The sequence below is a fragment of the Crotalus tigris genome, unplaced genomic scaffold (assembly GCF_016545835.1).
Source record: "Crotalus tigris isolate CLP2741 ecotype Arizona unplaced genomic scaffold, ASM1654583v1 scf7180000017890.1996003, whole genome shotgun sequence".
Classification (NCBI taxonomy): domain Eukaryota; kingdom Metazoa; phylum Chordata; class Lepidosauria; order Squamata; family Viperidae; genus Crotalus; species Crotalus tigris.
In genome coordinates, this window is record NW_024096707.1 from 1,248,236 (window position 1) to 1,260,910 (window position 12,675).

Consider the following 12,675-nt stretch of genomic DNA (forward strand, 5'->3'; position numbering starts at 1 on the left):
GCGACTGGAATAATTAACGTTCTTGCAAACAAAGATATAGGCATAAAGAGTTTGAGTACTATGATCCTGTAATTTACATATTAGGCAAAGCTTCCTGGAAACAAGTAGAACTATATAGAAATAAGACAGTCGATTGTTGTTCCCTTCACTGCACAAAGATTATTCAGTTTTCTAGTTAGCCCTGAGATCCCTGATGGTCTCTCATCCTAAATTGAAGACGGTACTTTTCTGAAATGAACCAGTCAATCTGGGACTGTAGAATGTCTTAAATTCAATCTCTCCCCTTTCCAGCATCCGAGCCTCGTCCCCTCGTTTCCACAACGCGCTCCAGATTTCCTCGTTTGAGGTGGGCACCTGCGCATCAATACTCTTCCGGCTCGAATCTCCAATTTTCCGTTGTCCGTCACGCGCGTTGTGCTCCAGCCCCACCCCCGACTGATGGACTCCGCTGCTCGAGTTGACGGTTCCCTTTGCTTCACGTTGAAAGAACACCAGCCGTTTCGGCGCCTGCGCAGAGAGTGAGAGGGCAAACAAGCCGTTGGCATCCCTGCAGAAGGTGACGTCACTCTTCCCAAACCAGCTGTCAACCCCGCCCTTATTTTAAAAAGGGGAGGTCTCAGTTTCGCCGGTCGCGGGTGCCTTTATGGCTGCCATATTGGGAAGGAAGTCAGTACAGGAGGTAGCGGTACAGTAAGGGCGGAAAAGCCCTTCTTCATTCCTAGTGTGGAGGAGGACATAGTTATTCCCTTGACCAAGGAAAAGATAATTCGGCGGTGGATTCAGGAACTGAGCGGCACGGGAGCTTGACAGGCAGCATCCCAGCGGAAAAAACGGTGTGGCTGCAGCGGGCGGCGGCGGCTTTGGCCTAAGATGGCGGATCCGGCGGAGTGCAACATCAAAGTGATGTGTCGCTTCAGACCCCTCAACGATTCGGAAGTGATTCGAGGCGACAAATATATTGCCAAGTTCCAGGGCGAAGATACCGTAGTTATCGCGGTGAGCGGAGGGGCGGGTGGCTGGAAGAGGTTGGGTGGAAAGAAGGAGAAATGAAAGGGGTGGCAGCGGCGTCTTGGGGTCGCTCCAAAGGCTTGGGCATTTGCTGGAGGACCGGGTGATAGGGAGGGCAGCAGGTGAAGGTATTGGGATGGCTTGATATTGGAAAGCTGATACTGGGGCCAAAAGCAGGGGCCGCGCCCGGGATGAATGAGGGTGTGAGAGATCTGGAGGTGGGACTGCCCGAGTGGAGTTGTGGGAGTAAAAAGGAAGGGCTGAACGAAGCCTGGCATCCCATGGGAAAGTGTTTGTTTAAGAGCCTTCTCACATAATCAGGGAAGAATTCGAGCAGCTGTGAACTCTTTGGTCATTATCTCATCCACATATTGGAAAAGGTACTGAACTTACAGAAAAGCAGTCAGCTCCATGTTGTAAGCCTTATTGTGAAGAACCAGTGAGGTATTCAAAAGCATCAAAACAAAACCCACTGGTGAGACTCTTGTGTTCACAGAATATCGAAGAGCTCCCTTGTGGGGCTGTGAAGACTGTAGTAAGTGCATGGTAGGAGCAGTTGTTTTCCAGCAAGTTAGTTGGTAGCACCTGACACATTTGTAGTAGCTAGATTTCTATCCCAACAAATTCTTATAAATCATTGGATAGCAAACTTGAGGAACTTGCACAGATTACATTAAATTGTCAAACAATATTGTACAAGTAGAATTAAAGCACAACTTGAATCCCATTACTAATGTTATCGGTGTTTGCAGGAAAGCATTTAATAATTTAGTGTTATATGTAGGACAGAAATATTAATGCTGAGCCTTTAGTATGCTTTTATGCCAGACTCTTAATGTTTCTGGACTTGGCATTCTGGAATATCTAACCTTATTTTTCAGATTTTCTTAAAACAAAAATATGAATGTTTACATATGGAAAATAAGCTTTATGTTATTGTTGAACAGTAGTTGATGCTGAGCTACTTTATAAAAAGTTAATTCAAAATTGAAAAGGAGAAAGATTTGGGAAAAAATAAAACATAATTGGTTTAACTGCTCCCTTTACAATAGCTCTGTAATAATTACTACTAACATTTTTTTTCTTGAGAAGTTTCAGATGAATTGTAACAACATCTGGAAGTTCTTTTTAAAGTTTTGTCTGATAGCTTATTCTAATTTACTATAGTGAAGTTTTGTGAAAATATAACTTTTTATGAAGAGCTGAAAACTACAAGTTAACTAGATTATTCTTATTGTTAAAATAATTGTGTGGATGACTTGCATAGCATAAAAAAATCAGCTGAGCATTTGAAAAATTCCTTATAAATCTGAGGAAATATGAAAACATGGAGTATTACTGGTAGATCCAAGAGGTCTCCCAGGAAGAGCATTTCAGAAATGCATTTCTGACGAAGCTACTGAAAATATTTTCCTTTGAGTTAATTTTATTCAATTCAGTTTTACTCAGTTGCCAGCTATGACACATCATTTCTTTATGGCAACCTTCCCTAACCTAAATGGTTTTATTTGTTGTTAGCCCCAGTAGCTGGGGCTGAAATAGCCGCATATTTAAAGACATGTTGCAGAATTTGCTTTAAAATTTCCAGAACAATTTCTTTCACTTGGAGAAGCAATAAATTATTGTTTTAGTATCTTTGTCCTAAGCTTTAAAAGATTTTAAAAACTGATACTGTTTTGAACTGTGCTTGGAAATGGTGGAGGAGGAAGTACAGATTTTTTGAGGATATGCTCCAGGTCATAAACAGAGCTTTAAAGATCTTGTAGAAATAAGGAGAAATAATGAAAAACCTTATTTTTCTCAAGTGGTTTGAAAAAAAATCTTCTGTTTTTGTCCATATTTTCCTGGTTTTTCATAATTATGGTCCTAGTCTATCAATATCAAAATTACACTTTGAATTAATTCTTTGGCAGTCTTCAGAATTAGCCTTGTGTACATTGCATTACAGCAGGGGTCTTCAAACTTGGCTCTTTTATGACTTGTGGACTTCAACTCCCAGAATTCCTCAGCCAGTATTTACAGTATTCCTTATGCTTTTAAAATCTTTTAATAAAAACTATAAAAAATATAGCCTGTATACTAATTTCCCAACAAGGTTTCCTTTTTGTTTGTTTTAGATATTTGAGTTGGCTTATCATATCTTTTTGTCTTTATTGGTTCGGTCTACTCTGGGTTCATTGTGTATAGACTACAATTGTACTGGAGGAGAAGTTAGAAAGGAAGTGAAAATAAGCCTAGTCCTGACTGAGACCTAACAAACTATTAACTTGCTATGTGGAATAAGGATATTTTGAGCAAATGAATGAGGGCTGTTGAAATATAGACTACCTGTTGCAAGCAAGCAATTTATTAAGGAGGGCATATCTATATTTTTAATAAACTTTAATGGTTAATGTAAAATATAAAATTTTAAAAGCAAATTTCACATATTGAAATTTACTGAAGTTACAGAAGAAGAATGTGTTTCTACAATATATACATTTGATAATGCTTGTCATGTTCTAATAAGCTAATTCAGATATGTAACATTTGTGTTGGGCTCAACAATAAAATGTTTCCAATTTCTCAAGGTACATGATGTAGGGCCATAATTTTTGTTGCTGCTTAGTTTTTAAAGTATTCAGGACTGCTAATTATTTTGCAGGGCACATTATTTTTATTTTAGATTTTTTATTCATTTATTATTTTTATAAACAATTCAAGGCATCAAATATATATAGTATTTCTTCCTCTTTTCATTTTTTTCCACAACAACATCCCTGTGATGTGAGTTGAGCTAAAAGCCAGTGATTGTTCCAAAATCACCCAGTCAACTTTCATGCTTAAGGTATGCTTTATGTGCAATGCATGCCTATCAGGCACAGAGAGAGAGATAAAGGTTTTTGATAAACAGACAAAAGTCTATATATTGACAGAATTGTTTAAAATTGAGTGCATGGACCTTTTTATTTCGTGATTGATGGACATCCACTGTTTTTATTTGACCTTATAATGAACAACTATTTTTGATCCTACACCCTTAAGTCTTCTGTCAGATGCCAAGATTTTTTGGAGGTTGATTTTTTTTTATTTTTAATTTTTGGCTGCTTTTCAGCGGTTCCAAAATCTGATGTGATGAATGGATTTTTTTTCATGAGATCTTTGCAAAACATGAAGACAAGCTTCATGCTGGGTAAATCAGATGAACAGTTTGTTATTAAGTGTGTGAATTCAATTTGTCAGAATAAGCCAGGTAGTTCCTAAAAAAATGAACTCATGTTTGTTCAGATTAAAGGCTGTAATTCAATATTTTCTCAAAATAGTTAACCAAGCAGCTATGGAAAGTCTGTAAACAGAAGATATGGACAGTTACACTTTCCCATGTGTTCCTTACAACTGATGTGAAGGGCTTGTTGATCTGATGACAGAAATTATAGCAGTCAGGATTAATACTCATGAAAACCTTTGATTATCAGATTCTCATGATATCATTTGATTAGGAAATCTATATCTTAAGCAATGTTTACTTCATAACTTTAATAAAGTTTAATGTAAGTTAAATAAATACCAGAGCTATGCATACATTGGAAATGTTAAGGATAAGAACTTTGGATATGATATGAGCATAGCACATTTTTAATGAATAAATGAGTACTGTATAAGAATATCTTAAAGTAGCAGCATTTTTTTCACCTCACGGAACCTAGACTAGATAGGCCTTTTGTTCTGTCTGTAATAGAAACAACAATAAATGTAATGATAAACTTCTTTAATATTCCTCATACTTCTCTAAATCTAATTTCTTAACTTGTAAAGTGTTTTAATTAAAACAAAATGGAAATTCTTGTTTATAAATTTGTAATGATTAGAAACAATAATTTTCCCTAGAAACTGGGAAGCTCTAATACCAGGAGACAGCAAATTTATATTCAAAACCAGTAAACTGCATTATTCATTCTCTTCAGAGTTAATGCTACTTGCTTTTGCTATCATGTACTGGTGTAAAACAGATTTCAGTATTTTTTAAGAATACAGTGGGTTTTTTTTTATAAAATCAGCTTTGTAGTGACTTATATAAAACACGTTTAACAGAGTTAATAAAAGAATTAGTGTACTCTTAATTTGTGAGAAGAATATTAAAAAATTATTTTGAACCAAAAACTATGTGGTTGTTAACTTACCTTTTTTTAACCAGATTGGAAATGAGACAGTGTCTGAAAGTATTATTTCTTGAAGCAGCCTATTAAAATCAATCCTAGTAGCACTTGATACAATTATGAAACATCATTTCATATCTCTTTGCTTAACTCTTTAGGAGTGTTGAGTATATTGATCTTTAGACATTGAAATATATGATTCAGATTTGTTCTTAATTTAAAATTAGCAGTCTATTACAATTCTTAAAAAGCTCTTTTTTTATCATTTACTATATTTTTGGATTACTATTTTTATAGTCTTTAGACTGCTCATTACTTTAGCATCCAGTGCTATTATATTTCAATCTAATAAGGGAAGCATCATCTAATATTTCTAGAAACATTTCTAGAAACTATAAAATATATATTTATCATTTCAGTATTTGTTCCTTTGGCAGAAAAATTAATAAGCTGCATTGCATTTGAAAAGTTTTGATAAACACGGGAAAAATATTTTATTTATTTATATCCCACCTTTATTATTTTCACAAATAACTCAAGGCGGTGAACATATCCAATGCACTTTCTTCCTCCTATTTTCTCTACAATAACAAGAACCATGTGAGGTGAGTTGGGCTGAGAAAGTATGACTGATCCAAGGTCACTCATCTGGCTTGGGAAAGTATGGTCTTCTGTTTTCTAGCCTGGTCTTAACCACTTGATCACTAGGCCAAAGCTGGCTATCATCAAAATGAGATGAAATAATCAAATTATTCAAAGCTAAAATTAACTCAGTTTCAGGTTATATTGGATTCCTGCATCTTTTCTAACATTTTCAAATACATGTTAGGCCACTTTTAATGGTTAATTCACTGCTTTCAATGTCTGAAAAATTTGCTGGATATTCATGCGCATATATTTATTAAAACTAACATACTCTCAAGCATTGGGTAAAATTCACCTTGAAAATCACCTCTCCTTTTGCTGGCATTTGTAATCAGTTTCATTATTAAATCAATTAGATGGGTAATATAGAAGTCTAATAATAAAATAAATGTACAAATCGAAAGAAAATTAGTTTTTTCAAGGAACCAGTATGAGGTTTAGCAAAAAAATATTTTTGTTACCAAACATTTGAGGTATACAACGTAACCCATGACTCAACATACCAAAGGATTTATTCTAAATTTATAACTTTATGTTTATTTTTTCCAGTCTAAGCCTTATATATTTGACCATGTATTCCAGTCACACACATCACAAGAACAAGTATATAATGATTGTGCTAAAAAGATTGTCAAAGGTAAGAGGAGACATCTTTACTTAAATAATAATAAAATATGTGAGTCACAGGTGTAGTTTTGTGTCTTATAAATTGTTTTGCCTTTTAAAACACTAATTTAGTAGCAAGACCAAACAACGTAGTTTAGGTTCAAAAATTAGCTTGTTCTTTAAATCTGACACAGAATTAAAATTCAGTCTAATGTCTGAAGGGGGAGATTTTTTTCATATATCTATCAGAAATATGCCAAGAGACCCACTTCCAAATTTACAAAATAAACCCAAATTTATAATAATAATTAGTAATAGTAATTAATAATAATAGTAATTAAATAGATAATTCAATTCAAACTGATTTTTTCTTTGTGTAGCTTCTTGTAAAATAAATATCCTCACCTTTAAAATAAGATATTTCTTTAGAATTAATTAACACATTAAATTATTTTCTCATACATAGCAAGTGACTGTTGGATAGACAACCATGTACACATTTTTTCTTATTTCCACATACTGCAGACATACACTGTCTCTCTTCCTCTCAGTTATCCTTAGATCATTAAAAAACAAACAATTCATACCTATTCTTTATCTCTTGTTAAGCTTATTGAATGTTATCTATTAACTGTCATTTCTAATCGTGAACTGACAAGGAAGCATTGTACTTGCTCTTGCTGTTGCTGCTGAGAGAATAATCATAAAGACATAAAGAAGAGAATATGAGCAAACAAAATGGAAATGAGAGACAGGTGACAGTGAAAGAGAACTGATAATGCATAGTGGTTGTTTTCTCCTTGCACTAAAGATTGTATTGCTAGTGAATAAGAAGTACAAATTAAAATCATATAGGATACTATGAGAAAGCAATAGCAAGGATGCAAGGACAACATTGCAAAGATTTTGTCCAGTAGTTACTTTTTGTGGAACATATGGAACCACCATAATTCAGCCATGCTATATTTAGGAAGAAAGTCCCTGGCACATAGTGAATGTTTAAAGATGGGGTTAAATTATATACCTTTATTAATGCTTAAATTGAATAGTAGAAACTCTGGTAGGGAGATAATATGGACTGAAATTCCTGATCTGCCAAGAAGTTAAATATTTGCCCAGATCAAATATCTATTCTTCCTTTTTCCACAATTATCTTACTTTATTAAACATTTTTATTGCATACAAAAGTACTGAACTCTCTGGAGCAAAACTTAATAAATCTTCCAAAGAAGAATATTGATTTCAAAATATAGTGCTTTGCATGAACTTACTGTGGAATCTATTATTAATGTATGCTCTTTCTACTGTAGATGTACTTGAAGGATACAATGGTACAATATTTGCTTATGGACAAACATCATCTGGGAAAACTCACACTATGGAGGTAAGGTATTACTAAATATGGTTACTTGGTCCATACTTCTCTATACACATCAAACTGTATTTAGTGAATAAGATCCAAATGAAGGCTAACTAGCAATAATTGTAGAAATAAATGAAAAGAATTATAGCTCAGCAAGACATTTCTTAGTAAAATTATGTAGTAGAAAACTCAGACAATTATAAGCATTAATGTAATTGTTTCTAGGGAATAATATTTCTGTTTATCAAGTTACCAATTGTATACATTCCATTTTAAATAGGTAGTAAGTGTATTGTTGTAACCACAGGTCACAACATGAAACATTCCATAAAATACAACAAAAAAGTAAGTGTAAAATGCAATAATAAAAAGAGGATTAGGTGTAAAAAGATCCAACAAAATAAGGCTAGACCTACAACTAAGAACTTAAATATTTACTTCTAAATTTAAATAATAGCAGAACAAAAATAGAGCTTAGTTGCTGATAGTTGGGAACACAGTGAAAAAAGATATACTTACTCCTTGATTAATGTCCACTTATTGAGCAGTTGTTCAAAGTTATAGTGGCACTAAATTAGTAATAATTTCCACCAGTCTTTAAAGTTCTGGACATGTTAGCTCCCCCCACACTCACATGATCGCAATCCAATGCAGGCAATTAGCTCACACTTAAACGATTGCAGTGCCCTGTGGTCACCTGATTGCCAAGTAAAGTCAATGTGGAAGCTAGCAAGGAGGGTCATAAATTGCTCCTGTAAATCATTCCCACCACTTTCCCATGTGCTCTGCTGCACTCCATAGAATTTCCCTCCTGGCCACATTTGTCCCAGTCTGCAGCAACTACCTGTACACACTCCTATCTCTGGATCACTCAATGTCTGATCTTGCTCGCACTGGATTGCACCAACTGTCTGCATGTTTTCCCATCCTTCAGAGCACCCACTCTGCATCTGTTTGTAGTTGTACCAGGCTCCAGCAGCCACCTGTGTGCATTCCCACCTACTGGAGCACGCCTAGTTACGCCTAGTTGCATGCCTAGTTACGCTGCAACAGCCAGTTACCTGCCTTCTGGCCTATTTGTAAGCTGCCTGGGACTTGCGACTTCCTCCTAGCTTCCCCACTGATTTTGCTAGCAGATCCTGGTCACAAGAAGATCCTTTGCTTAATGATCCTTGATCCTCACTTAACAATGGCAACAGGATTGCCAGGATTACGTGATGTCATCATGTGACATGTTTTATGACCTCATCACTTAGCAATATAAATTACTGTCCCAATTATTATTGTTAAGCAAGGATTATCTCTATATGGTATAGTGATAATTTGGTAAATGTTATTACATTTCATCAACTTCAGTGGAAAAAATAAAATAGGTAGTTATTTCTCAGAATTGAAATTAGTGGGTTAGTGATTAGCTGGATCATGCCTATACATTTTGCTTATAATAATAGCAATTAATATGCCTGCTAACCATTGATGACTGGTTTACATATTATTAAAAAAAATTAAAGCTTTGGAAGGACAAAGAACAAAAAAGGAGATAAGATAGCAAAATTACAAAGCAGATAGAAATTTTAAAAAATTCTCACAATCCAAAGAGGGTTTCAAAGAACCATGGGTAGACTGGGGCCATTTGAACATCATTCTAGAGTGCAAATGCTGCTAGAGAGGTCTCAAAATATATCATTGTTTAATAGAAGGCATCCAGATGCTAGATTGGATCAGCCAGGCAGACACTATAAGAGACGGGATCCCTCAAGTAAGTAGGCCCTATGCCATGGAGGACTTTAGAGGTAGCGATTAGCAACTTGAATCACAGGTGGAAACAAGCAATCACACACTAGTGAAGCAGAAGCATTACATGGACATATCAAAGCATGCTTATCACTTCCTATGTTGCTGAATTCTGCATTCTGGACCAGTTGAAGTGTCCAGTTGATTTTTATGGGCAATCCCATGTGGAATATATTGCAGTAGTCAAACTGAGGAGACCAGCCCATAAGTGACTGTCTGAATTATGAATTATAAGCTGATTGTGAGTATAGTTTTTCAAAAATCCTATTCATTCTTTTCAGACTATGCAATCCGGCAATAATTAAATTCATTTTTATTTCAAGGGGAAGTTGCATGATCCAGATGGAATGGGGATTATTCCAAGAATAGTGCAAGATATATTTAATTATATTTATTCCATGGATGAAAATTTGGAATTTCATATTAAGGTAATTTATTCATTCATTTTGTTTATATCAATGTATACCTGACAATATGAAACTGGATGGCTAACATATTGTAAAAACAACAGGTAAGCTATGAAAAGAAAAATTAAAGAAACATCACATCTGAGGTCATTCGTGTATCTTTACAATTCAGTGGGCTCACAGAGTGCCCTGGCCTGGGAATAAGCAAATCTTTAATATATTATTTCATAATTTAAATTGTGACTAGATATCTCTGCCTTACAAACACCAACTGAAACCAATCCCACAAGAAGAACACTTCTAAGCCTCTAAGCTGGTCCAGAATTCCACCATAATTAGTAGCATTGAAAACTGTTGAGAAACCCAAGAATAGTCAGGATGGATGTACTACTGCAATCCCAATTCTGTTAGAGGCAATTTGTAAGTGTGACCAGTGCCTTATCAGTATAAAGTGATCTGGAACCCAACTGAAAAAAGTTCTAGATAATCCACTTGCTCCATTGCTCCCTGGAGCTGACATGATCTAATACACGAGTAGCCTTACAGGCCTAATGACACTGTCCACTACATTGAGACCAGCGTACTCAAACTCTTCCCAAACAGCCAGGTCAGACTATGCCTCAGTCAAGTTCATAAGAAATTTATGATTTTAATGTTTATGATTTTAAACTTTAAGAACATTTAGTTTGTCTCAGAGCAGATTCTGTTAGATGCATTGAATAGTCTTCTCAATGGCCTTTAAGATGGATTGCAAGAATAAAGAGAATCCAGAGTTGCTTTTGAGAGGTTGAGAGCCCCTCTGAAATAATTGGGAGGTATATAGAGAGTACAGGCAATTTCCTATTGTAAGAGCAATCCAATTTCCCAATGTGCAACTTAAAATCCTTTAGTTTGAAATTATATACAGACCAAAGTTTACTTTCTTACCAAGCTTTACTAAACTTTGCTAAAGCAAACACATTATTAAGAGCCAATCAGAAAGTATTCTCGGTCTGAGAATGAAAGATCAGTTCTATCTTCCAAAAATTGATAACTACTTGCCTTAAAACAGAGTATATTGGATAAGAGTAGTCTTCACACTTTCAAACTTGTATAGTTTGAAATGTCATGAGATTTGAAAATAGTACTTTACTGCAAAGATTACATATTTTATATTTGAAGGGTTTTAGTGATTTTATATATACATATCATACATAATATAATTTTAGGAAGAGAATGTTTGTTTTGCTCATGTATTTTGAGTTCACAAATTTTGAATAAGGCAGTGATGTCTAACTTTAGTGACATTTTTATTAAGTTGCAGGATCATTTTTGATTTTCTAAGTTTCAATTCTTATTGTCACAGGTTCACTTTTTTAAAATTGTGCCATTTTAAAATTTTAACATTTGTGAACTTTATAACACTGTGGCTATCAAAATGATTCAGAATACTGTATTCAGGTTTATAAATGAATCATAGGTACATTATTTTAGTATTTATTGATTTTGCATAACTGAAAAGTTACAGTTTCTTTATGCCATATTCTTTTAGGTATCATATTTTGAAATTTATTTGGATAAAATAAGGGACCTTTTGGATGGTGAGTATATTCTTTCTTTTGAAGATGAATAGATGCATTTTTCTTGCAAAGAAGCATAACCAAACTTGATCTTAAAGGTATTGTCTATTAGCACAGTTGAGAATTTTTGGAGATTCTAATGAAGTAGTAAGACAATGATGTGCATATAATAATAGCATGAGGATGGGCAAATTAAAGAATTAGAACAGTGGTTCTCAACCTTTTTAATGCCGCGACCCCCAACCGGTCGTCAGTCGAGGACTACTCAACTGGTGCAGCACCGTTTGCAGAATGGGACTTTTGGCGGGCTAAGCAGGGCAGAGACAGCCTGGACAATTCCTATTGGCTTTTGAAAGCCAATAGAATTAGACTCTATTCAAGAGAGTCTATTCTATTGGCTTTCAAAAGCCAATAGAATAAAAGGAAGTAGCACAGCTAAGGAAAAAGTAGCACAGCTAAGGGGGAAAAAATGGCGGACTGCGTTGTTTGGCGACTCCCGTGAAATGGTCGTTCGACCCCAAATGGGGTCTCGACCCACAGGTTGAGAACCACTGAATTAGAATATCATGGGAATTATATCTTGGTCTTATAAAAAGAAGTAGACAGAATTCATGATTAGTGGCAAAATGTATAGGATTTTAGTATTACATTTTATACAGTAATATTATTTTCTACAGATAGTCCTCAGTTAATGACTTTTATGTTTAGCAATTGTTTAAATTTAACAACAGTGCATAAAAGTAGTTTTATGAGTGGTCCTCAAGCTTAGATGTTTGCAGCATCCCACAGTCAGGCAATCACCATTTGCAAGCTTCACAGCTGGCTTCCAACAAGCAAAGTCAGTGGAGAAGCTGGCAGTAACTTGCAAATTACTGTCATGTAATGTTTCACATAATGACCATGCATGATTAGCTTAATGATTGTAGCATAACTGATGCAAATCCAATGTGATCACATGATGTTTCACTTTACAGATACCTTGTTTAGTGACGGAGTTGTCAGTCCCCATTGCTGTTGTTAAGTGGGAATTATCTCTGGGCTGAACACAAAAGGCTTGAAATGAAAGCTAAAACAGATCAGAATTTTGAACAGCATAGGCTAGCCCTGTGTTCCAAATACTGCAATGCCATTGTATAAATTGTAAAGTTGCAGTTTGA

General features: G+C 35.0%; 1 protein-coding gene across 3 annotated transcripts in view; it reads left to right on the top strand.

The window, feature by feature from the left end:
* The first annotated feature begins 651 nt into the window (after positions 1-651).
* Positions 652-12,675, top strand: part of KIF5B (kinesin family member 5B) — a 40,419-nt gene continuing 28,395 nt past the window's right edge. For 2 of the 3 annotated variants that reach the window (XM_039344090.1, XM_039344091.1), the window contains exons 1-5: positions 652-996; positions 6,339-6,426; positions 7,706-7,779; positions 9,876-9,980; positions 11,491-11,539. In XM_039344090.1, the coding sequence (XP_039200024.1) occupies positions 871-996; positions 6,339-6,426; positions 7,706-7,779; positions 9,876-9,980; positions 11,491-11,539 (442 nt within the window). In that variant the 5' untranslated portion in view covers positions 652-870. The remainder of the gene's footprint in view (positions 997-6,338; positions 6,427-7,705; positions 7,780-9,875; positions 9,981-11,490; positions 11,540-12,675) is intronic. The other variant, XM_039344089.1, reaches the window with a different exon arrangement.